Below are 25,082 nucleotides of genomic sequence, written 5' to 3' on the forward strand. Positions count from 1 at the left end.
GGATAATTTAGCAGACTCTGATTGCTTTTGCTTGTGGGTATGTATGCATGCATGCATGGTGGGGAAGTGGAAGAGAGAAAAAAAAGAGATAGTTTAGGGGGAAGGAAGGCTTTTGAGATAGACAGTGTCTTCAAGAGCATTGTTTTATTTATTTTTCATCAGAAAGCTCAGGCTCCTCTGTCTCTGAGTCTCTATCATCTTCTTATAAGATGGGAATAGGAAAAACTTTTCGCATTTGTTTTAAGGACTCAAAATTGAGGCTTCCTTCTTTTAATTCAAACACAGATATAAAAAAGAAAAATCTCAAAACTAGAAGGCACAGGTATTCAAATGCACTAATTTTCTAATTATGTCCTAAGACGTCTTCTGAGTCCCACATTTTTGATATGCCTTGATAGCTAAAAGGGCAATTTTGTGGTTTTTTTTAACCAAAATTACCCACTATTGTAGCCATAAATGTCATTATCATTACATCACACCACAGGTCTCCACACTTCTCTTTTCTCAAAGCCCAAGTTTTGTTCACCCAAAGGTAGGATATTCCCAGAGGCAAAGAAAGTGTTTTCTCCACAATGTGTGTGTAAATGAGACATTTCAACTCAGAAACTTTAAAAATTATCCTGCTATCTCTCTTTTGGTCTTAACACCAAAACAGAGGGCAACAAGATTACTGATGAGCTTGCTGCTCCAGGTGGATGCTGTTTCCTTTCCTTTCCTTCCCACCTCCCCTGTGCCCCCCTAGTGAATATTTTTTTATGTGTTTTTTGATGTATGGTTATGATGATGAGGTGTCCAAAAGCACTACACAAGATTTATCAGAGTTCTCTAGTGAAAACATTTGCAAATCAAAAGATCTATTGCCTATTCAGTAAGCTTAGTTTTCCAAGAAAGCAGAAAATATCCTCACCTCCTCGGTTTTCTTTCAATTTACTGTTCGACTCAGTTTCTACTTTCTTGGAGAGATTTGAAAAGAAACTTGTATAAATTTAAAAGTGCACCACGCTGGAATTATGAGTGGCCACAGAAGATGGGCCTTTATATATGTATTTGGAGGTGGGATTTAATAAACCAAGGTGGCTGGTGCAGATTTGGTATAGGCCATTTACCAGATGTGCAGAACAATCAATCACAGAGATTTAAAACTGGAATAAAAATGAAGAAAAAAGGTGAAAAAAAAGACCACTAAAGAAAGAGAGTGGACACAAGGGACAGGAATCCAGGAAATGCAGAGTTTAAGATCATAACTAATGAGAAAATGAGACCAGGGTGGAAAAATCTGAGAATCTACTGAAGGGAAGCAGCACAAGTACAAAAGTGATTTGAATTGCCTACTTCCAGGACAAACAGCAAGAGAGGCCAAACAGCTTGTAGAGTTGGGAAGTGAAGAGATCAAGCAGCAGGCTTAAACAAACAAAAGAGAATACTTTTCCCTCAAAGCACGTAACTCAATTCAGAAACTTGTTGCCACAGGTTACTGTGAAAGCTAAGATGACAAATGTTTTGAAATGGGACTGGACAAGCAGGCAGAATATAAATAATGTTATAGTTAGGAAAGGTGCAGTGGGACCTTTGGTCTTACACACTGTAGGAGATCTTCTGTTTGAAAGCACATTTCAAAATACTAATGAGGATGTAACTTGGTCTTTCAGCTGCCTTTATTTGCAAGAAATAGCTTGCCTAAGAAAAAAGTACGAAATAGAGAGGCTGAAGACAAAGGAATATGCTATGACCCTTTTTATTCTTCAGAGATACTAAGTAACTGGCTCAAATGCTTTGTATGTATAATATGGGCAATATTATGTATGTAATGTATCTATAATTGGGGCAGTAAGAACTGCCTTGACCATCCACAGCTGCTGATTCATATTAGTTTCCATATTGCTCTTCTAGAGAATTGCTACATGACACATTATATCTCTGAATATTTCAATTAATTTAATGCTTGTCTGTAGATTGGCATATCAGGATATTTCACCAAGGTTCTCCATTTCAGATAGGTCAGCGAATTGTCAAATGCTGCTGTTGCCATTAAGAAGGTTTCTCAATGATGTGGACTTGTGTCACTCACTCCAATGTGATGATGAACTAAGTCTTCAGCAGTGACCTCCAGAGGTTATGAACTACTCCTACATAAATCACAGGTGTATCTTCAGTTTGATTATTATGGACCACCTCCTTCCTCTACTCCAGCTAAGTCAGTGCACTCATTACCTAAGCTTTGCAAGTAGAATCTATGGTTTTGGACTGAGCAACATGAGTCTGACAGTTTGCTCTGTTTGCTGATGATTAATGACAAGTATTTGGACAAAGGTAAACAAAAATTCTTAATAAATTGGAAGAGAGTGAAAATTGCCTGGGGCACTTTACCAAAGAAAGGGTGTAATATATCTAGCCAGAATGTGCACTTCTAAAGCACCAGGCTTACCAATTAGAATACAGAAATGACAACAGCTACAGGCATTAAAGCTTGTGCCTTTGTTACTGCAAGAGACAAATGTTTGAGCAAACTACATCTTGCCTTTGTACTTCTGCCTATAAACTCTGACTTTGTGCCCACCCTCCTGCTTCACAAAGTATTTTATGACATTCATTATTAACAATAAATGTTAAGAAAAATTAAATTAGCAGACATATTGATTCAGCAAAGCAGCATGAGCATATTTAATAGTCCATGCCGTTAACTTTATTCAAATTTGTTCAATTTCTCTGAAGTCCGATTTCTTTAATTATACTGCAAATCTAAAAAGATTTTTTATGTTAGCAGACACTAATTGCATTGGACAGATTGCCATTCATCGCTTATAGCAATATTTATTTCCAGTGCTGTCCCTTAACATCAAAACAGTTTTAACTCACCATCACTTACTGTGGAAAAAATACTACTTTTCTGTATAATTTTGTGTCTAGGTTGGTCCAGTTAAAGGCATGAGACACTCCGCTTGATTTGTATAATTAATATATATAAATACTTTGCTTGCCTTTAACTTCTAATTATGATAAACTATTCCTTCCATTTTTAGACAATCCTCTCTCTACACTAAAGCTGTCTAAATCTTCTCTCAGTTAGGAAGATAACTTAAGGAACTGACAGAATTATTAGATTGAGTACCACTGAGAGGGGGATTTCATAGGGGGGAAAAAAAGAATAGAAGCCAGATGAAGCTTTTATAACATTAACAAACAGAAAGACAGAAAATCTGTCAGAGTAGAAGTGAAGAAAAGGAAAAATATGTAGTCCACATCAGAGTATACATTAGAAAAGAAAAGCTCTGAATCAGGCTGCACTCCCCTGCCTCTGCAGAGGATACCTTCCACTGATGTCCTCTGTTTCCTCACATGGAAAATCTGGCATGTACTTGTATTAGAAACCTAACATTCAAAGTAAGAAGGCATACTTATGGGATAAATCAATTCTAGCTAAGAAGTAGGACAAAAAAATTACATCAACACATTAAGCACAGGGGAAGGGATGAGAAATCAAAGGATGCTTCCAGATATATTTAGGAAGATAAAAAAATACATCTTCTATTAAATGGAAGGATGCATCTCAGAAAGTGATAAAAAGTAGGTTTTTTAGCCCCCAGAGAAATAGAGAGAAAATATTGTATAATTTGGGGAGGATTATGTTTCACTAGAGACATTCATGAATATAATGAGCTAAAGAAGGGATAAGGCTGCTTAAATTGATCTATACAACTGATTGTTCTACACTTGATAAAATAATTGTGTCAGTCTCCTCTGTACTTAAAATAAACCTAACAGCTCTGAAATGCAGTAAGTTGTTAAGCACTAAACATCATCTCATACTCTGTCACATTATTCTCATTGTTTCAGAAACCTCGGAAGCACCTGACGTTTACCTTCTCTAGTTCCAACACTGGCATTGCAGAAATGCAATTAGGAAAACTCTGGTACTCATAACAGAAGAGGTCAGCAATGAGGGAGCTAAACCTGATAACGTGCCTAATGTGCTGCCAAACATAACAGAACACCTCCCTGATAATGAATGATTTTACGGGCTGCCACGAAGTTGTTGCAAGATAATCAGACCGACAGGGGGGCACGCCACTGCGAGAAAGACACACAGGAAATGATGAAATATTCTTTGGTAGAGGTGTATTGCAGAGTCATCACTGATGGGAAAAAAATCTTACTGTTATCAAAGGCCACATTTTCAGAAATAATCACATAAGTAAATTGGGCAGAAAAGACGAATCACAGAAGTTTCAACATACGGCAAGCGCAGAAGCCGTTATCTCATCAAAGGCAGTGCACTTTGTGCCTGCAGCCAACAACCACCACATCACCACCTCCAGGATGTAAAAGACATTTTTTTCTTTTTCTCTTCTTGTGGTAACCAATGTAACTTGAGGTCAGAGGGTTTCGTTTTTCTGCTTGTCTTTAATACAGAAATACTCACGCAGCAGCACAGGCTCTGTGTTCCTCATGCAAAGACCTTCTCCTTACTTGTGCCACTAATTCTACATAAACTAGCAGTGAACTTTAAGAAAAATGAAAAGTAATCTAAGGGTTTCTTTTGATGAATGACATTTCATCAACAGTGCCAATAAATAGCTCCTTACTGAAAGCAGCACTTATTAGAAGTTTTATGCCAAATACCTAAAGGCAGGTTAAACCTTGAGTGAAAAATGTTTTTTGAGACCTTACAACCATCAAAGAAACATGTATTTGTTATAGCCGAATTAATCATGAGCAAATAAAATCTACATAATTCTCATGTCTATTTACAGACTATCATTTTCATTAGATTTTTTCATTTTATTTTGTCAGTTATAAGAAGTCACATTTTTTAAAAAAATACACACAAAAAAGTACCTTCATGTACTACAGTGGAGCTTCTTCCTTTACATTCACTTAGATTAAAATTCAAATTATGGAAATCATCATCTTCCAGGAATACATATTTGTGATAAGAAAACATCATGTTTTGAGACTGCTAGATCCACATTGCAAGGCTGCATTAAAGGTAAATCCTAATTTTGTATTATAGTTTCTCCTATACCTGTTATATCAATCTATTTCACGATCAACTTACAAGGCAGCTATTCCTTTCACGTGATCCATATTGTTGTCTAATTAATTATGGAAAAAAAATCAACTGGAATTTAATATGAACCTTCCTGTTTTTCAATTTTATTAGAAGTAGTATAATGAATTAAGGACATAGTTTTGACGATTCACTGTAACCATAGGCCAGATGATGACAAGCTAACTTGTATAAGCTGAATTTTCTCAGTAGCAGATCTCCTGATCTCCTATCTTTGGTGGTCTATAAAAAACTGAACAGAAAACCTCAAACACTCATCTGTCTGGTATTTCTCTTCATATATCCTTTTGTGACCAGCTTCATCTGAACAGCTGGGCCTGAGGCAAGTGTTTTTAAAACAGTACCGACATACCGCAAAACATTTTTACAGGTGCTTACTTACCAAAAAGTTCACAGCATAAGTGACTATATTTTGTTTAAACTGTACGAAGAGAGGCATACCAACAAAAGAAAGATAACATCCGTCCCACAACTAGGTGACAGCATAAATAGAAGTGTAATTATACTACCGACTCTTTTCTTGCTATTCTTTCTGTAATGACCATAAGCAGCTGACTGTATTGGCTTGAAATGTTACATATGCATTACATGCACTAACAAGAACACACTCACCATGTACTATCAGGACATATTCTGTGCTGTTTCGGCCAATAGGATTTTTTGCTTCACATCGGTATGTGCCATTGTCTGTTTTGTTTAGGAAACTGATGCTTAGAACCCTGCCATTGACAACCATTCTCTCTGGATCTGGCAGTTCTCCACCGTCCTTTGTCCACAGTACTGGTTCTGGCCTGTTGGAGGATCCAAAGCAATGCATTTGTTTAGATACATGAAACATGTATATGCAACATATGCTTCAGAAATAGTAGCATCAGAAACTCATGAGTAGTAACCGACCATCAAAGGGTAATCAACGATAGTTTGAATTACTGGATAGAATGAACTGTCACTATTACAACCTCACCAGTAAAGAAAGTGAAAGAACAAGCAGAGAAAAGAAGAGAAGTCAAAAAGGAAGCAGAACAGTACTGGAACAGGCCAAGATCTTTCCTAAGTTAAAAAATAGTTCTTGCAAGGTTTTAGGGCCCACAGTTTGGCATGGTGCTTGGCAAGCTAAGTGAAAGCAGCTTTCTGTTTGTGTGATGAACAGTGTGGTTCTGTGTGGGTGACAGGAACCAGAAATCATGCGAGCAGGGTGGGTGAGATACATGTAAGTGATTTGTAAATGGATTCTCAAATTATTTAGGCTATTCACATTCACAAGTACACTCCCATGTGCTGAGGGTTTTCCCTGAACCGGGCTTATCAGTCTCAAAGCAGCACATCTTACACACAATCTAAATTTGTTTCGGCTGCTGCATTGTGTCACAAACCATCCCTTTTCCCGCCCTTTCTGCATCCTTCCCTCAAATAATTGCTTGTTACACGTTATCACAAGCGATGTAAGATTTCACTTAAAATCCTGGATTTCCTTCTTTTGTGAAACCTTTCCTCTTGTGCCTCATGCACTTGAGTCAACCAAGCCAAAAGCAATGCACTGGCAGTGATAACCCCCTAGGCAAGTTAAGGGCACCACAGAGAAGGGAACTGACCATCCTACAGATTCACACCTTCCCACTGGCAAGTGATACCTAACTCTTTCCTAAGACTCTCAAGAAGCTCCCCATTTCAGATTTGCCTAACAGACAGCAGGATGTATTTATTACTGCTATGCAGTCTTCACTCACACGTAACAAGATATACTTTCAAATTTACATGAGGCAAATCACCAAAAATGCAGACTCGTGACTGGGAATGAAAGGCTGCCTTCCTGAATCCTTTCTGTGTCACAAGCAGAGCATCTCAGGCCCTTAGATACTAATCACTCAAGCAAGATATATCACAGCCTGTGGGTTCACTGATACCTTACTTGTAGCTGGTAGCTTTGTACACTGTAACCCAAATATCAATCTCTTTTGGGTACATTATTTAAGTGATTTCAGTCCGAAGCTGTTCTAGATTGGCACATATATTTGATAGGAGAGTATTACATTATATTATCCTATTGAAATATGCAGTTGTATGACTAAGTAATGAAACTAAATATGATACAGTGTTATAAAATTAGCAGTTGCCAAAATGGTCACTAGTCTTACTCAAGAAATAGTTCATTTCATTAATTTGAAGCAGGTGTTCAAAGCCTATTAAATTTAATAAGTGATAAGAATAAGAATTAAACCTAAATACTTAAGGAGAAACATTTTGTCAAAATGTGGCCTAATGATTTCAACAACATGATTTTCTTTTAAGTTAGGCAAGATGTGAAAACAGGGAATTTTTCTGAAATGCACTTACCGCTATATAATTCATTTAACTCTTTAAAGTAAAAATACTGTGGGTCCCTTCCAATTCACAATATCCTGTGAACATCTGAAACATTTATCTTGAAACGTAACAGATTTATACGTGTTTTAGTGATATTTCTTTGACACCTCGCTAAAACATCATTGAACTTAGACTGGTTGTTCTCTGAAGTTATGACTTTTTTCGGAAAATCATATACCCAGAAAATAAAGCAAGGATTAAGAACTGTTGGTGTAATGGGCCTTGTTTATACCTCACCATAAACATGTCATAATACTCCTCCTAAGTGCACTTTCATGAACTGGTATCTAAAGGCACATGACAAACAACACACACACCTCCTTTCTGCTTAGTGCGAGCAGAGACTCTCGATGTCCACGGTGCTGCAGAAACATTGCCCTGCAGAGTTCCCAACATCAGGGTGTGATTTGCTTTGATGTGTTAAGGCGGATTTGTTCAATTTTCTAGCAAACTCCTCATTGTTTCCCCTTTACCAGCTCACTGTGAATCAGCAATCCCAGGAGTGGAGACTCTGAAACACTTCTGCTGCAATGTGCACCATTACCTGAACAAATGGCGTGTTAAAGCAACTTCTGTACAGTGGTAATTTATGGAACTTACGTTTTAAATTGAAACTAGATGGCGTATCCTAGGGGAAAACCCATAGGATAACAAATAAGTATGAAATGGAGACTCAGATATAAATTATTCAGGGGCTCTGTCACATTGTAATATACCAGCTGTAGTCTTACACAGAGCACTTAGCTGTGGTTGCAAAATGATGTGCGGCAGAAAAATCATGGCTTAGAGAGAGGTAGATCTGCATACTGTGGATGTTGGGGAAGCTGCTAATTAACAGTTAATATCAAGCCATCCCGTGCTGTATTGGTGGCAGCAGCAGAACAATTCCTGGGCTGCAGGCCCATAGTCAACACATCCTGGTCACCGGGCACAGCTCTCTGGCACGATGGTGCCTAAAGCAGCAGTTCTGTCACAGCCACAGACTTAAATTTTGCCTGTGCTGCTGGGAAGCTTTGAGACACTCTGGTCTAAACGATTCACTAGTTAGGCAGGAGTGAGCTAAGAACATGAGACAAGCTCATGCACCCAGGCCATCGTGCTGCTGTGGCCAGCGACCAGGGGATGGCTGTTTAAGGAAAGCACATGAGTACATCCCTTTTCTGTGGTCCATTCCTCCTGCACTCTGCCAGCACTCACAATCATTCTGTCAGGGATGCTGGAGGGTACATCTCTTGTTCTCTTTTGTACCTACTTGATATTTAGACCTGTTGCCTATTAATGTCACTAATATCTTTTGGAATCTGCTTATAATGTCCATCAACCCAGCCTCCTGTAGCAATGAATTCTGGAAGTTCCCTACCTGCTATGCAAAAATGTATTTATTTTTATCTGTCTTACACTGATTTCCTAGCAGTGGCAATGAATATTGCAGGATATGGTAAGTAACACTTCTGCATATTATAATCTTGTTATAAGTTATGACAGCCTTGTACTTAGCAGGCCCCTCTCTCCCCCTCTTTCTCTGTTTGAATTTGATACATTCTGAGATTGTCAGCAGGGGAAAAAAAAAATTCAAAAAGAAAGGGCAAAGGAATTTTAACTTTAGAGCATATTGGCTGTTCTTTGATAATTGCCTTGTCCAAAGTACAAATGCAGCTGAAACACTACTGGGGAAGCTTTCCTTCTCTGACACAAGGCACAGACAAGTTCAAAGTCCCCGTAGTTTATCCTATTGAAACATGGGTGAAAACCCAGATAGAGGTTTTTTTCTCTTAGCCAACATTTTGACTTAGGTTTGACACACTAAAACACCTGACAAATATGTACACTCCTTAATATCGCACATTTTTCCTCATTGCACAAATCTCTAACACTGCAGAATTTCAGTGCTTTTTCTCATACTAATGGGCTGCTATAATGCTATCTATCCCTGCATGGACTGGAACAAATAGGGTGTCCCCATGCCTTGGGTTTGCTCTTACTTCAAGTTGAATCACACTTAGCCATTCAATACCTATTTTTCTTCAGACAATCCTGAAAATATCTTCCTTGGAGCCCAGCCCCTATGAAATCAGAATAAACACTTCAGCCACTAATGCAATTGCACGCTGCTGCCTTCACACGTCTCCTGGCACAAACAAGCTCACTGACCCACTCTGTCCTAACAGGAACATGCAGCCTGTTAGTTACAATACACTAACCCAAAGAACTAGTCTGTCCTCCCTCTTCTGCTGCATTGGAGAAGAGCTGCTTTTCCATATCTGCGATTTAATCCCTCCCATGTGGACGCGGTTAAGTGGAAATGAGCTGTGCTACCACTGAGACCCTGCACTGGGTTGAAGGAGGCAGCAGAGCTGAAGCACCAGGGTGCTGTTTGCTTCCCCAAAACACAGCTCTGCTTCTGGCTTACCCATACTAATTTGCTCCCGGTGTGACACCTTTTAAAACAAAAACAAACAAATTAAGCATGCTGTACCGATGAAATACTTCCACAGACACAGCTCAACTGTGGCAGCCCCTGATATTTCTTTGACTGGTACGTATTGCTTTTACTGATTTGACTTTGCACTCAGCTGCTCAGGGTGGCATTATCAGGACTGTGTTAAACAGAAAGAAACCAGAGATACCAATCACAAACGTTATGAAAAGTAATGTCTCTGCCTGCCCCCCAAGAAATCTGAACTCTGCTGAACTGTTAAATGGGCTTAGATTTCATTATACGTTATGTTTAATCCTAACAGAAAAGCCCAGAAGCATTCAGTGACTGACTTATAAAAGGCAACTGGTTTTTAGGATAAATAAATGATTTCGTTGCATGTCTTCCCGTTAGCCTCAAAACCTGACATAAAAAGCAACAAATTTTGGTATTGTTTCCCAGTCAAACTGAAATGGGACTGCAACGAAGGTATCAAAACACTGGTGTGAAGTTGCACAATGACTCATGTTTTATACTGTGGAACAGGAGTTTTCTTGCAAGTAATTGAACAAAGAATTTGTAAATAGAGAAAAATTGTTTTCTAATCTTGAGGTTAAGAAAACTTTTTTTTCCAAAATAAGTCAAAGAGAAAGCTAAGGGTAAACTGAAATGTGTTGGAAAAAAAATGTTTTCAAAACAGAAGTTAGATTTGTTTAGAAAAGAACACTTGGGTGCTGACACCTTTTCAACAAGTGTTTCCATAACATGAAAGTCAACAGTTATATTTAAGTCCATATTAATATTTTCTTTTTATAACTGTGGCCTTTAAAATTACACAGTAATATTTAAAAAAAAAAATTGTTTATTTTCCATCCCTTTCTCCATCCTTAACCAAAGGACTGTGATGTTTCAGTGCTTTCTTATAAATCCTCCTTTCTAGTGGTATTTTTATATCTAGCTATGACAGTCAACTTACCCTTCATTTAAAAATGGTACATATATCTGTTGTATTACCTCTTCTTTCTGAACAAAGTGAATTTGTGCAATGCAATTCAGTTACACTTGAAAGGTTTTGGCTCTATTCATTTTTTTTTGCCCTTTTCTGATTTTTGTGTACAGAAAGGTCATGTACAAAGTGTTCTTCACTGAGACCTTAGTAAACAACACTTGGATAAGTCACTGGCCCTTAGTAATAGCACAGGATAACCTTTCTGCTTCCATAAGATCACACTCAAAAAACAAAAACAAAAAACCAGACCACTAACAAAAAAACAATGCCACCTTTTTACATGTTCAGTCTCACTGAGGATATTATCATCCAACTGGGTATCTAAGCATCCTATCAAAATTTTGTAGCCAGTGTGGGTAAAAATAAGAAGGATGCAAGAATTTGAGGAACACTAAAAAGACAACTATACTCATTATTTAAGTACAGCTCTCTCAAACAATACCTTTTACTTCTCTAAACAGGGTTACACTTGTATTCTCTGAAATCTATAAAACCATAATCTAGTGGATATGTTCAAATGAGTAATGGAAAAGGTATCACAACATTTATCAGAGTGTTTCTTGTTGAAACCCTGCTGCAAAGTTAAAAGTCATCTAAGGGATGCTTTATTAATTGGAAACACAGTTTCTCTGTATCAAGAAACTGGGTTTTTAGCTTTGTCAGTTAATCATCCAGTTCAAAGTCTAAACCCTGAGGGAACCTCTTGTTTATATAAAGCCTCAGTCTGATGAGTCATTTTGGGATGAGCTGTTTTGGGAGCATTTCATTTATCAAAAACATCAATACCCACAGTCACTAGTCTTTCATAAAAGGCTTGGAGAGATGGTTTTTATTTTATGAGATTAGAACTGTCTCTGATTCTCTAGCTCTCCAAAGCCTGAGTAACCTTCATACAGTGTTTTTCTCCCCAGAAGAATTAGTAAAGAATATCCTAAGTACCTTTAATGAAATTCTTTCTTTTTTTTTTTTTTTAAGAAGGAAGCTTTGAACATCTGAATTGTCTATTATATTTGTCTCTATTTTTCTTTTTAAGCATCTCAACAGACTAAGAACAGCCTAAGAACATTTATGATGTCCTATACTAACGTTTTTAAAATGGTTAAGAATTAAATTACCAAAATAGATTAAAAATGAGGTGGCAACAAACTATGGATTTCCACTTCTTACATCATAAAAATTTGACAAGAATTTAAGCTATAAAGACAGCAGGAAAAACAAGAAATTCTGAAGACTGTTGCAGTGTATTATGCCTTTAAAAAAGTTGCTTAAATAATAGAGATAATAAGATTCTCAAATGGTGTTAGTATTCATCATTTACAAGAAAAAAAAGAGAACCTCAAAAATTAGAAGAAAAAAAATAGAGCACAAAAAGAAAGCAAACAATCCAAACCAAACCAACCAAACAAAAAACCCCAAACACCCTTCATTCCTTGCCTTTTGTCCTAGATACAGATAAAGCCTTTGTTTTGTTCATCACAACTGTACTTTGGTGACAGACCTCCCTGCTTGTAGCTTGCCTTAGATAAATCCACCTTCAGTGGATTACAGGTACTAACCATGTCGATGTGATAGACTAAATTTGCAGCTGAGAGTCCTTATCCCTCAGCAGACTGTGACATCAACTGATTAAAGTGAATCACGAAGAGTCTTTTCAAAGCAAAGATATTTATTCTTTTACCCAAAGATACAAGTATATCTTGTTACAGGGCAAAAGAGTAATTTTTTGCATTCATATTTCCTCCCATCTACACTCCAATCTTTCCTTGCAACTTCTTTTAAGGTTCCTTCAAGGTCAAAAACCTTTGTCTGTAGGAATCTGACTATTATATCAATTATAACTGGAACTTTGAAACCAGCTTATCTCTAGCTTTTCCTTTTGCACATATCATGTACCTTCCCCCTCTCATCCTCAAAATGTTTCCTTTGTTAGTCATTTTCAAAAAGGCAAGGCAATATCAGACTAATATTCTGAAAAGTGCATAATCCATATATATATATGTAGGTATATACGAAGTTTCTTACCTAATTCCTGTATTATTCACTATCCTCTCAAAGAAGTGCAAAAACCCTGCTGTGAATAACATTTTGAAGAATGGCTTTCTCATAGTCATGAGACAGATCAACAAGAGAACTTATGTGAAATCAGAAGACAACTTATCAGTGAATTGTACCAGAAATATCCCTTGTATTCTACTATTGTAAGCAGCAGGGAGGCTAGAAATGGACAAAAAGATTGCCTAAAAAAAAAAAAAAAAAGAAACCCAACCAAAGTTTGTGAGTGAGATGCCATAGGGATGTGCCCAGAATTTCATTTAAATAAACTCCAAATCCATTGCCAAGTGAAAGCACATTTGGGGGAGTCCCCTACTTGTTCACAAAGTACCGTCCTCCCTCAGGTAAGTTTAATGCAGGAGGAAGAAGGAGACACCAAAGCAGTGTGCTCACTGCTGTGGGTGATCCACTGTCTTCCCATGATCCCCATTAGAAGTGAAAAAGTAGTTCAGGGAATTATGGCTCATTATCAAGAGTCACTGTGTGTGTGTTGGAGAACCGGTGTCTTGCCAGGGTTAGTTTGGTTGTGCAATTCCCTCTTGCCTACACACAAACGTTCACAGTGGAAAAAAAGAATCTTGTGCTTATACCCTCCACTTTCTTGACACAAATTAAGATTAAAAACATTTCATGCTTTCTAAGGGGCTGTTGATTTTTCCCAACCTTTTTCTTTGGCATCTGTGTCTGCTGCTTCCTCAGAAGCAAGTGGGAGCACTGCAGATGTGCTAATTTTAACAGGCTTTCATAGCAGAGAACAGGAAGGGCCTTCAGCTGCCTGGTCTGTATAGTTCCCATCCTATAACCTCTCCCTCTTGTATTCTATTTTATGCAAATCTCTCCCACATTTGTCGTATACTCCACCTACTTTTGAACTTCTGGTGTCTCATTTCACCCCCGCTCTGATTTTTTGCATTCTCTGAATCTGACCAACTTCTCAAACAATACATTGGACATGTCCACTCCTTTATTATTTCTCAAGACATTTCTGCACCAGGCAAGTAATTATACTCATAAAAGGTAAAATTTTCTGAACTACTTTATTTTGGCCTTCCCTCATCATGAATCTAGAAACACAAAACATAGGAGAGAGGAAGAGACTGCCATATTTCCAAATTTTCAAGGCCAGCCCATCACTTGGGAGCAAATGGAAATGAAGAATACAGGCACACTGATGCATACCATAAAGATGCATACCTCTTTTAAATACACTGTTAGGTCAGGGAATAGGCAATTACTTAATTTTTTTTCAGAATAAATCTAAAAAAGACCTGGATCTTTTAATGCATTTTTAGTAGTTCAAATTAAAAATGACTAATATTTTAGAATATTTTTAGTAACCAGCTAATAACCACACTTTTTTATATGTATTTTAAAATCCAAAGCTCAAAACATCTCAAGTTCAGACACAACATTATAACCTCTACAGCTTACAAACAGGTTTCATAAAAAGTGCTTTAAAATCTTCTGTCTTTAGAAAGCAATGGTACCTATGGCTATACTGTTCATTTTATGTTGCCAGTTTATAAATAATTTATATTTCTTTTAAATTTTGACCAGGAGAAAAAAAAAAAAAAAAAAGTCCTCCACAGAAGTGTAACATCACTTTCAAAAAGATTTTCAAGGCTAAAAATGCAGAAGGAGAGGTGTAGCCCAGTATAGCAGCAGAAAAGGAAAGAGAAGAAGAGAGAGAAAAGGAAAGGAAAGGAAAGGAAAGGAAAGGAAAGGAAAGGAAAGGAAAGGAAAGGAAAGGGGAAAGGGGAAAGGGGAAAGGGGAAAGGGGAAAGGGGAAAGGGGAAAGGGGAAAGGGGAAAGGGGAAAGGGGAAAGGGGAAAGGGGAAAGGGGAAAGGCAGAGCTAAACAAGAAAACCCAAACCAAACCAAGCAAAAACAACAAAACACAAATCACAAACAAACCAGAAAATAAAATCAAAAAACACAAACCACATTAAACAATCTCAAGTCATAAATCCTGCCTTACTTTGTGGGGAACTGAGACCTTGCAGAAGTGACTGCCACTGTCAGCTAAATGACAAGAGCTCAAGGACAAAGCAGTAGGCAATACTTTATAGGAAACATCCCTGGTTTGGCCTGGACTTGACCACAGATTAGATAAGGTGTTTTCCAATCTCTGTAAAGTAGCAATGCCTCTGGTTTTGTATCAGAACTCTTGTACTGAAGGCCTGACAGGGCGAGATTGCACAGCGTTGCACCTGGTTGGGTGGATGCACAATTATTATCTGCTGTGCAGTCGTTCAGCAGCTCCACAGGCAGTGGATAAGATATCCTTAATGACATATCAATAATGAAGGGCAAGTGACAGCCCTGTTTTTAGGGGACTGTGCAAGAAAGCAAAGAGCTAGAGACCTTCTCCCCAAGGTGCATCTCCCCTACTGCTGCAGGTAGAGGGGGAAAGGGAGACTCCGTGAAGAAGAACGGAAGAATGGGAAGTCAGCAGAGCCTGAGCTTGAGGCAGGGAAAGATGTGAGGTCTACTTGCAGAGAAACACTGACGCCCTGAAAGCTTCTTTAAAATTCTGGAGCTGAAAGTACTTTGGATCAGCACTGGAGCACGTCGGTAATATACGCCCTTCCCCTGTTCTGCCTGGGATTGGTGCCATATATTGATGTGCAAATTACAAAGACAAATCCCTTGCCTTTCAGCCTCATAAGCTAAGACCTACACTCTCAGATAAGAGTGGGGAAGTGGGAGGGGAGAGAGGAGAAACTATATACAGATAAGTGGATATAAAGAATAACTGTCACACCTTGCTTAAATATTTTATTGCTATTCCTAAGGGCTTTTTTCTTTCCTGTCAGAGTACAGCTCAAATGATAAATGGCATGTACGAATTTTATTCACATGAAAAATTGTTGATTAAACATTGAAATCTTAATGGCCTGGTTTCACTATAATTCCAGTTCTATAGGTTTCTAATTATGTAGTCAGTGTTCAAACAGCTAAATCTTTGGGCTTCTTATGCTGCTGTTTACACCTTGTTGATTCCTTCTTAACCTTTAAGAGCTATTGAGAAATTAGTAGATTATTCTTTTTCATCAGCTGTAAGTAAAGCATGACTGTAAGAACAAAGGACGATAGAAACTGCCATGGATTAAATGGACAATATCTGAAAAAAATGTATTTCAAAGACATGCAAATGTCAGCAGTATTAAGATAATATGGTGCTCAAGTGGATGCATCAGAAAGGCTGCTGAAAATTACTGGGATTAACCAGGAACTATGTTCTTAATGTTAATGAAGGAAGTACTGCTGGGGATAGGAAAGCAGCAGCAAAGCATAATGATAGGATGTGCACACCGTAGTTACTGTGCAGAGGAAAATAACATCTCAGCTGGCAGGCCTGCAGATCTGTTTATAACATCATGTCTCCTCATACCAGTTTACAAACATACTGCATCCCCAGCCAGAGGAGCAAGAGAATACTGATTTCTCAGAAATAACAGAAAAAAGCCAGCAGAAAGAGCTTCAGGACTGCTTATTTTAAATGCTTTACATTTTCATATTATAGGATTAAGAAAGGTACATTTCCTTAAACTAGCTTGTCTAATATAGGCTATGCTAAAGTGCCGCAACGAGATAATGGTGGGGACTACAAAAACGAGGAAGCAGAAGGTAACTACTGTCACACCACATTTTCAGCTCCTTTTCCTCTTTTTCCTTAATCAGTATTTTGTCTGCTGGTCATATCCCCACTGCCAGTTGAGGCCTGAAGTGTACATCAAGGTATTAATGAGGAAATATTATTAGGAGTTTTCTTTTCCCCTTTGACAAGTCAGGATTTTAGACTGCTTAGATATTTCAGGCTGACACATGGATGGATATTCACAAGCCTAGCTTGCACCGTTTTTGCTAAGAGCTGTGTCCCCAACATTCCTGAGAAACTTTGTTATAATAAGCTGAGAAATCCCATCTAAGAAACACCAGCTGCATTTTTTGAGTTCAGGTCAAATGCTTGCTGGCATGAGAATCAAAGAAGAAAATGAAGAGCGGCTGATTCATTTCCGCTCCTTCCATTAAGTAAACAGTTGAAAATCTCATTCACAGTTGCTTGCTTGTCCAAATACTACTTGTTTGAAATCATTTGCTGCTGATGTAAGACACAGCCAAGAAGAAGCCTCATTAAACTAAAATTCCTTCCTGCACTTGAGGTGCAGTGACAACACACGGAGAGCTGATAAAAGTACCAGTGCTGCAACTTGAATGACAAGCAAGGACTATACAAAGTCTTTAGTACCAACCCTCATTAAGCAAGGTATGCACTTCTTGACTTTCAAATGCATGTAAGAACATCATGAAGTTTGGGAGACGTAGCAGAATATCCTCTTTTCACAAAAGAAGATACTATTAATAACTAGCAATAACAACAACATTTCTGAGGTGTTCAGCTGAATAGTGGGTTCTTCTCAGCAAGTAACCAAGTGTTTGTTGCTATTTATAACAGCTTGTAGGAGCACCAAAGGAATGAAAATATACCATGAAACTTTTGTACCTCAGGTATTTTTTTTTTCACCAGTGTCAAAAAAAGTTGATGTTGAAGCTCACTGTATTAAACCACGATGAATAATAAAATGCTTTATGCTTTCCAGATAATATAATGCTATCTTAATAACAATACGCTGGGAACTCATGATTATTTGTGTTTCAGAGCTAAGTCCTACACCACGGTTTGTGTCAATTCCTTTTGCATCTAAAAATAATTATGAAACAGTAATACAATAAAGGGGGAAAGAGACAAACATTATTTACTTACAGGAGTTTGCTTTTCTTTTCCCAAATGTGTCATTATCTCCAGACAGAGGGGAGTGCTTTGGTTCGCGCAAACTTCTCTCACACAGAAAATTATTCATTAGTACCTTCATGGTAATAATTTTAGCACTGTAAAGGAGATATCTTCAAGCTCTCTACGGGATCCAGCTCCATTAGCATCCAGTCTAGCAAGCCACAACAGCCTATGTTCAAGGCTTAGCAGCACAGGAACAGCTGCACTGAATTAGACAAAAAGCTCAGCTCCCCCAGTGCCTTATCTCCAACACCAGGGATAAGGAAATGTAGGGAAGAGCCCAAGCACAGATCTCAGGCACTTCTGATATCAAGCACAGTTCAAAAATATTCTGTAAACCTTAAGGACTTGCCTTCTCATGAACTTATGCAGTTTTTCCTTGAATTATTGAGAGTTTTTGTCCATTGACAACAAATTCCCAAAGTTTACCAGTCAGTTTATGAAAAATTATGTCCTTATTTTGCAAACACCTGATTCATACTAGTTTAACTTAACCTTAACATTTCTATTTGAAGAGAGAGTAAGCCAGCAATCCTTAACAACTATCTCTGTGCCATTTACGGTTTTGGAAACATCTTTAATGTTTCCCTTCTATACCAAATAAGCCACCACAAGGCATATTTTCTGTGCCCTTCAAGGAACTCCAACGTTTATAAAATAGGCTTTTCCCTCTGCAAAAGGGATTTCTCCCCAAAGACTTTGGTATTACTCAGAGGTCCTTTTTATATTTTTTAGTATTTGAGAAGCTCAGATGTCAGTTCTACAGAAATGCACATTCTGGGATCTCTCCTGAAGCCTCATTGACCCGAGCTGGCAAGGTGGTTGGCATTAAGTTTCCTGTCACTGTTCATAATTCATCAGTCTCATCCTTGAATTCCCTTTGACTGCCTGGGTGAAACCTTTTGGTCATGCTGATTTCTTACTTCTCCACAGACACTTCCACAGTCCATTTAAGTAAATCTTGCTGGTGAGCACCTCAGAAAAAAGGGAATCAGTTGGTAACATATCCCATTTCCTCTACCACGGTAAATATGAATGTAGTAAATTCTTCTGGCTTTCCCTTAAAACTTGATCCTTGGTTGACCTTAAAAATGTCTGGCAAACTTCCCGATATATTTCACAAAAAATTAACTACTTTTAAGTTTCTTTGTTAGTTGCTGCTTAAACACTTCCCCTCCCCCCCCCTTTTTGGTGGTTTGGCTTACTGCTTTTTTATATTTAATCTGCCAAAATCTAAGAATCTTCTCTTTCCTTTGGGAAAAAACTTCAGCTTTTCAAATTATAGCTTCGCCTTTTTTTTATTACTTTGAATTCTCTTCTGTTTAGCCTCACCAACTTCTGCTTCTCAAGTGTTTCTGCTTGGTGATGTATATTGACCCTGTGATTCTGAACTCTTTTTTTTTTTTATTTTTCTAACATAGTCCTCAGGCTGCCTGGAAAGATTTAATTCTCTTAGTTGCCCCTTATAGCTTCTTTTTAACAAGATTCTTTGCCCTTATGTAGTTCCCCTTCTTGATGTTGATTACCATATAATTGCCCAGGCTTTGTTTTTTTTCCCTCTAGGTGCAAAAGGCAAGTAAATACATTTTTAAGAACGAGCTGGAGATGGTGCTGAGAGGTCCATCAGACTGTCAATCCCAGCAAACCAACTGACTCCCTTTGTAGCATTCTAGAAACCACGTGTGTGAGGTAAGAAGGCAGGTTAGGGATATTTGAGAGCAATAGAAAGTTAAAAAATTCCCAAGCAAAACTCATCATTAAAAAGCAACAGTGAGTGGAAACACCATTCTGTTTCCCTCATGCCATCCCCCCCAGACACTCAAACCCCCCTGCACCCCGTCAGCTGGCCCAGGTCTGTGTCCTGAGCAGCCACGGCTGGTTCTCCTGCTCCCACCACAGGGATACCAGAGTCCACCCCACCAGCTCTTCTAAACCCTTGCTGAAATCATTACAATTTCACCTTAAAAGTGACCAATGCCCTGTTTCTAAGCAGTGATAAACCAAAACAACGACAAAGCACGTATGGACAGACACAGCACCCATTCCCTGGAGCGGGGAGATGGAGGAAGTGGGAATGAAGGAGGCAAGGTAAGCCTGGGAGAAAGGGGTGGGGTAGGGGGAAAGGTGTTTTTGGTTTTTGTTTCTTACCATCCAGCTCCATTTTAACTGGACATAAATTAAATTTTCCCCACACGGAGGCTGTTTTGCCTTTGACATTAGTTGGTGAGTGATCTCCTTATCCTCACCTCATCCACGTCCTGCTGAGGGGGGCTGTGTGAGAGTGGTTGGGTGGACATGGTCAACTCACCACAAGTGGTGGCAACTCCCCTTAAACATGGAAGGAGATGCACAGGAGAAAGACACAGGGTCCTATACTAAGTAATAGATAAGGGTTTTTTTCTGTTTTCCAGCGTATAAACACTAAACACTCTCATCTTTTTTTGTATAATTTTGATAATGAATGGCTTGTGATGTTCTTCCCTTGTAGAAGACTCTTCCCTGAACCCTCTGCTGCATAACACACAGAAACAGGTATGCATGCAGCTCAGCACACACAGTTGTGATGAAATTCTCTATTCAGTGCCCCACTAGCCAAAAAAACCAGTAGATTCACCCCCGTCTCCCAGTTAAATCATTCCCTGACTTGGTTATCCACCATTCAGAGCCCTGACATGGCTGCTCAGCCCCTCACCTGCTTATAGCAGGTTCATAAATGAGGGGCACACCAGGCAATCAGCTACAGCAGTTTCTTGGCTGTTGTCTGCTCCATGTGGTTCTGCATCCTGCCAGTCCACTGCTTTTGCTCTGCTGTGCAAGGCTGCAAATCACAGACTCAGTCTTTCCTACGTCTTAAATAAATAAATAAGGCTTGGAAACAGTTTACTGTGATGCTTTATAGTAAGCCTTGAATCTGGAAATCTAATTTTAACCAACCAGACTCAGGTCTGAGAAATCCCTGAGGTCTTCCTTGCAACAGGAGGTCAGACTACCTAAACCAAACAATGATTAATTTGTAATTCACACTAATAATAAAGTGTGTTAATTTATTTGTATTCTTAATTGTTTCCTGCCATGCCCGTCAGAACCACAATCCCACTTATCTTGTCACCTCCACTTGTTTTGAGGTTATGCTCATCAAAGAACAGTGTTAAGCTCCTTTAAAAGTTTGGTGTTTTACCCTGCTAGCTTACAGCTTGTACATGTTTTCAGGGTACTGTGTTGCTATAAATGTGGGGCAAAAATGCAGATATTTAGTGAGCTGGTGCTCCCCATGACACTGGGTGTTTCAGATAACATCTGCTATACATATTCTGGAGTAAGTGTGATGAGCATGACTTGCACTAAAGGAGCAATACTTACGTGTCTTTTTGTACTCTACTGCTAATGGTTGGTTCAAGACCTCTATAATTTTGTGTGTAAGTGTAGCTAAGCACTTGTCTACAGAAACTGAAATATCTAAAAGACTGGGCATCATATCTTCTCCCAAAACTTTTTTTCTCATGTTTTAACTTCCAGTCTATAGAATTACTGATGCTGTATTTCAATTTTATTTATTATTCTATTTCCTGGTCCTTTTTATTTTAGAATGTGTTTCTACCTGAGAGTGAGGAAAAGAATTATCTCAAAAGGCATACACATGCAAAATGGATTTAACAGGCACTAAAAATGCTGCATGTAGTTGTTTTTCACACTGTACTTTCTGCACTTTTATGGGTAAACACTGCAGAAAAGGGACACTTAAAAAAGAGGAAAAGCAATTATTGAATTGAGCCTATTAGGCAATGTGATTATTTTACAGAACACTAAAGGGGAAGTTCTTAAGCACTGCAGGAGGCTTTATTGTAAAGTGTAATTTTCAGACAGGTACTAATGCTCCCACCTGTTTCTTTTTGTGTCACACTTTTTATAACACCTATTTCCCTACTCCCTGCAAAATTCTGGGAAAAAAACCCCCAATACTGTAGAAGGTCCCAGCTGTGAAAAGAAGATACAACCCCCTAGATGGACAGGATGTTTAACACAAACTGAAATTTAATTTATTAAATATATAAGCTGCATCTCAGCAAAAATGTTACCCGCTTCTTAATATATTATCTACCACATCATGGCATAATTTTACAATGGAGACGTAACGTCAATGAAAATTTGGTGTAGAAGGTTACAAGAATATTTACATTATCCTTTAAAATAATTGTGTTTTTTTTTTCTTGCAAAGACAAACTACCTATCTGGACAGTTTCACTAGGCAGATTTTTTTTCTACAATGTGATACTCTTCATAAGATCTGAAAATGAGCACTCAGTAAACACAGCATGTAACAGATGCATGCTAAATCAAGGCAGGAGATCTCATCAGCATGAGCTCCTTCAAAATGAAAATAATTTAAAAAACTGGTCAACTATCCAAAGAAAGTAATTGCAGCAACGATGGCGAAGTACTGGCAAATGTTGCCAAGTTTGACTTCAACAGAGATTTGGGCTGGCATCAGTGACCATTAGCTAGAGTTATTTTATAACTAAGCAGGACATACAATTTGGATGCTGGAAAGGTGCACTGTTGTCAACATTTGTGTACATTCCAACCTACAAAACTTCTGTCACTCACTACGTGATCAGTGTTATGTTGCACACGATACATTTTTATTTTGCCTTCCCGACTGAAAGAGCTTGAATTGTAGTGTTTGATATCAATAAAGCTTTCTTTATATATACAATGCTGCCTATGTGGGTGGAGAATATAGGTGCTTAACCTACAAGTCTGGCTGACAATAAGACATTTCCATGTGATTGACAATAACCATGGGATACAGAGTGATTAACATCAGCCAATATGGAATATATCTCATCAGAACAAATTAACAGTAGGTTAGTTTGGAGTTAACAATTACCTACTCAAATAGAATAAGTTCTTCTTGGAGAAGTGGAAACTCACACTTCTCCAAACAGCAAAAAAGTATACAGACAGCCTAAATAGGATAAAGATACAAAGATGAAAAGGCAGCGTTTAAAAAAAAAGAAGACAAAGGAGAAACATTTCAAGAAACTAGAACAAGGGTGAAAAGACAGACAACACAGAGATACCTTCTGCATTTGTAGGAGACAGGCTTTATCTAACTGCTGAACAAGACAAATTCAAAGCAAGACAACTCAGAATGGACAGAGAGCAAGACAAAAGACATGAACAGAAGAGCCTGAGCTATCCTGAGAGCTGTTCTCCAGTGATAAGGAACGCAGGGCTGGGAACTGTAAGGAGGGTTCCTTACCTTTGTCCAAGTCTATACCCACAAATACAATACTTATTCCTATATATGTAGGCATTTATTCAAGCATATATTTACAGAATCTTGCCCAAAGCTGTGTGTGACATGTGCTCCTGGAAACTTAAATGTAAACTCAGTGTTTCAGAAAGCATAAAATAGACAAAGGAAGAAACTTCAGTTAATGCTAGTTCTGGGATCAAGGCAAAGGACACAAGGGAGACTCCCAGTTTCTCAAAAGCACAGCAGTTTTGTTCAAAACTATCTACCTTTCTGCTAAGACAAAGATTGTCTAGATCTAAATATAAAGCAGTGGAACTCCAGTACCTAACTTCCCTTAATTCTTTTTCACCTACTTAATTTCAGTTTTGGGTAGGCCTTTCCAGAGAAACCTGGAAAAAGACTCTTACAATTCAGGATTTCTGCGAGCATCTGAAGCTTAGGAGAGAAATACTTTGATACTGCATTCATATTTTGCTAGAGTAGTATTTCATCCTGGATATGGGCAAATTCATCCAATTTTCCAAATCATTAATATTTATTGATATTGCCTGAGCATCCAGCTTGGGCTGTGGATTCATTCTGCACGGTGATTTATAAACACAGGAACATGCATGCTTTTGCAGATTCATTATGATAATTCATAAAGGCGGAGTTGATACCAGCATTTCTTTCTAGGCTGCTAGGTGCTCATGGCACAATGCAGATAATATTCTGCAGTGAATTAAATTTATGTAGAAAACGAGATCATTTCCTACAAAACCTCCATCTCACCTGCCAGAGAAGCTGGGAAGTGTATCATGTCAAGGCAGGACAGAAAAAATCATACACAGACAAAAATTGGCCGTCAGACTAATGATTCAAAACCTAAACCTGCCACTATGAGGTAGTTTTAAAGCAGTATTGGCAAACTACCTATACACCAAAATGTTAACAGCTGAATGTCGAGTGGGTTTCCACAATTTTCTCCCCCAGGTTCTGATTTCACTGTTGAGTATAGGTTTGCAGACATGCTAAGAACTCACTGTTCTCATCAAACCAGCTATCTTCTGAGGGTGATGCTATGTCACTCCAAATACTCTCGGGAAAATGGGAACTGTGTTCAGTGTTAGACACAAAATATATGTGACCTATTTGTCAGTTCTGAACTTAGGATTCTTTTCTGCTTCAGTTCCCAGTTGTAAATTCGAGGCCACTGAATATCCTAATCATCCACAGGTGTTACAAAAATAAACTTTTTTTTTTTTTGCTTAGTATTTGCTTATCATTTGCTAACTTCTCAGATACTATAGGGAAGAAATGTGAATACCTGTGAGGGAAGGACACTATTGAGAGGGACTTCCATAGACTGGAGGAACAGGCCAACAGTTCCTTCATGGGAGGTAGGGAAATTCAGCAAGGACATGAAAAATCCAACACCTAAGGTGAGAAGAACCTGAGAGTCCTGGCTGACAGCAGGCTAAACTAGAGCCAGTTCAAGTGCTTTCAGGTGACTGAATACCAATTAACTTCCCTAGGTTTTCTCTGGTTCACCTGGAGCCCTGTCAGGTCCCTCTCAAATGACACAGCCACTCTCTGGGGTCACTGACAGGATGGTGGTGAGTATTTCTCTGTTGTCATTAGTAGTTTTTTCCAGCAGCCTTTTCAAAATGTTTCTCTCACTCAAGGGAGCCTTCTTTAAATAGATACTAGAAAAGACAGAACGTTCTGTGGAAATACCATACACATAATTTACAAAAACTTTATAGCACAAGCTTGATTATTTGGTGCACCCTCATTATTAAAAGTGATCAATTTTTCTGATATTAAAATGTTTACTTGTCCAAATTTTATACTACTGGATACATATAATACTAGTGTTTATTACTGATTGTGCTTTTCTCTATAACTTTTTTGTGACCTTATGAATAATGTTATACTAACGAAGAATACCTATGTGAGTTTTCTGAAATAAAAATCTTCCCTATTTATTTCAAACAAGGCCAAATATTCGCTTTACATTAGTCAACCAAGTGTACTATGATTCCCCTGAGCTGCATGGAATGGAAAGACATTTCTCTAAAGCACACAGGAGACAGCTAACTCTCTGTTTCCTGTGCCCTAATTATTCCATTATAT

At 38.2% G+C, this 25,082-nt stretch overlaps 1 protein-coding gene across 3 annotated transcripts in view; it reads right to left on the bottom strand.

Moving 5' to 3' along the window:
• The window catches only part of CADM2 (cell adhesion molecule 2), a 607,683-nt gene that overhangs the window by 63,488 nt on the left and 519,113 nt on the right, over positions 1 to 25,082 (bottom strand). For all 3 annotated transcript variants that reach the window (XM_032678665.1, XM_032678663.1, XM_032678664.1), the window contains one exon: positions 5,681 to 5,859. In XM_032678665.1, coding sequence (XP_032534556.1) covers positions 5,681 to 5,859 — 179 coding nt within the window. The remainder of the gene's footprint in view (positions 1 to 5,680; positions 5,860 to 25,082) is intronic.

This window comes from Chiroxiphia lanceolata, chromosome 2 (assembly GCF_009829145.1).
Source record: "Chiroxiphia lanceolata isolate bChiLan1 chromosome 2, bChiLan1.pri, whole genome shotgun sequence".
Lineage (NCBI taxonomy): Eukaryota > Metazoa > Chordata > Aves > Passeriformes > Pipridae > Chiroxiphia > Chiroxiphia lanceolata.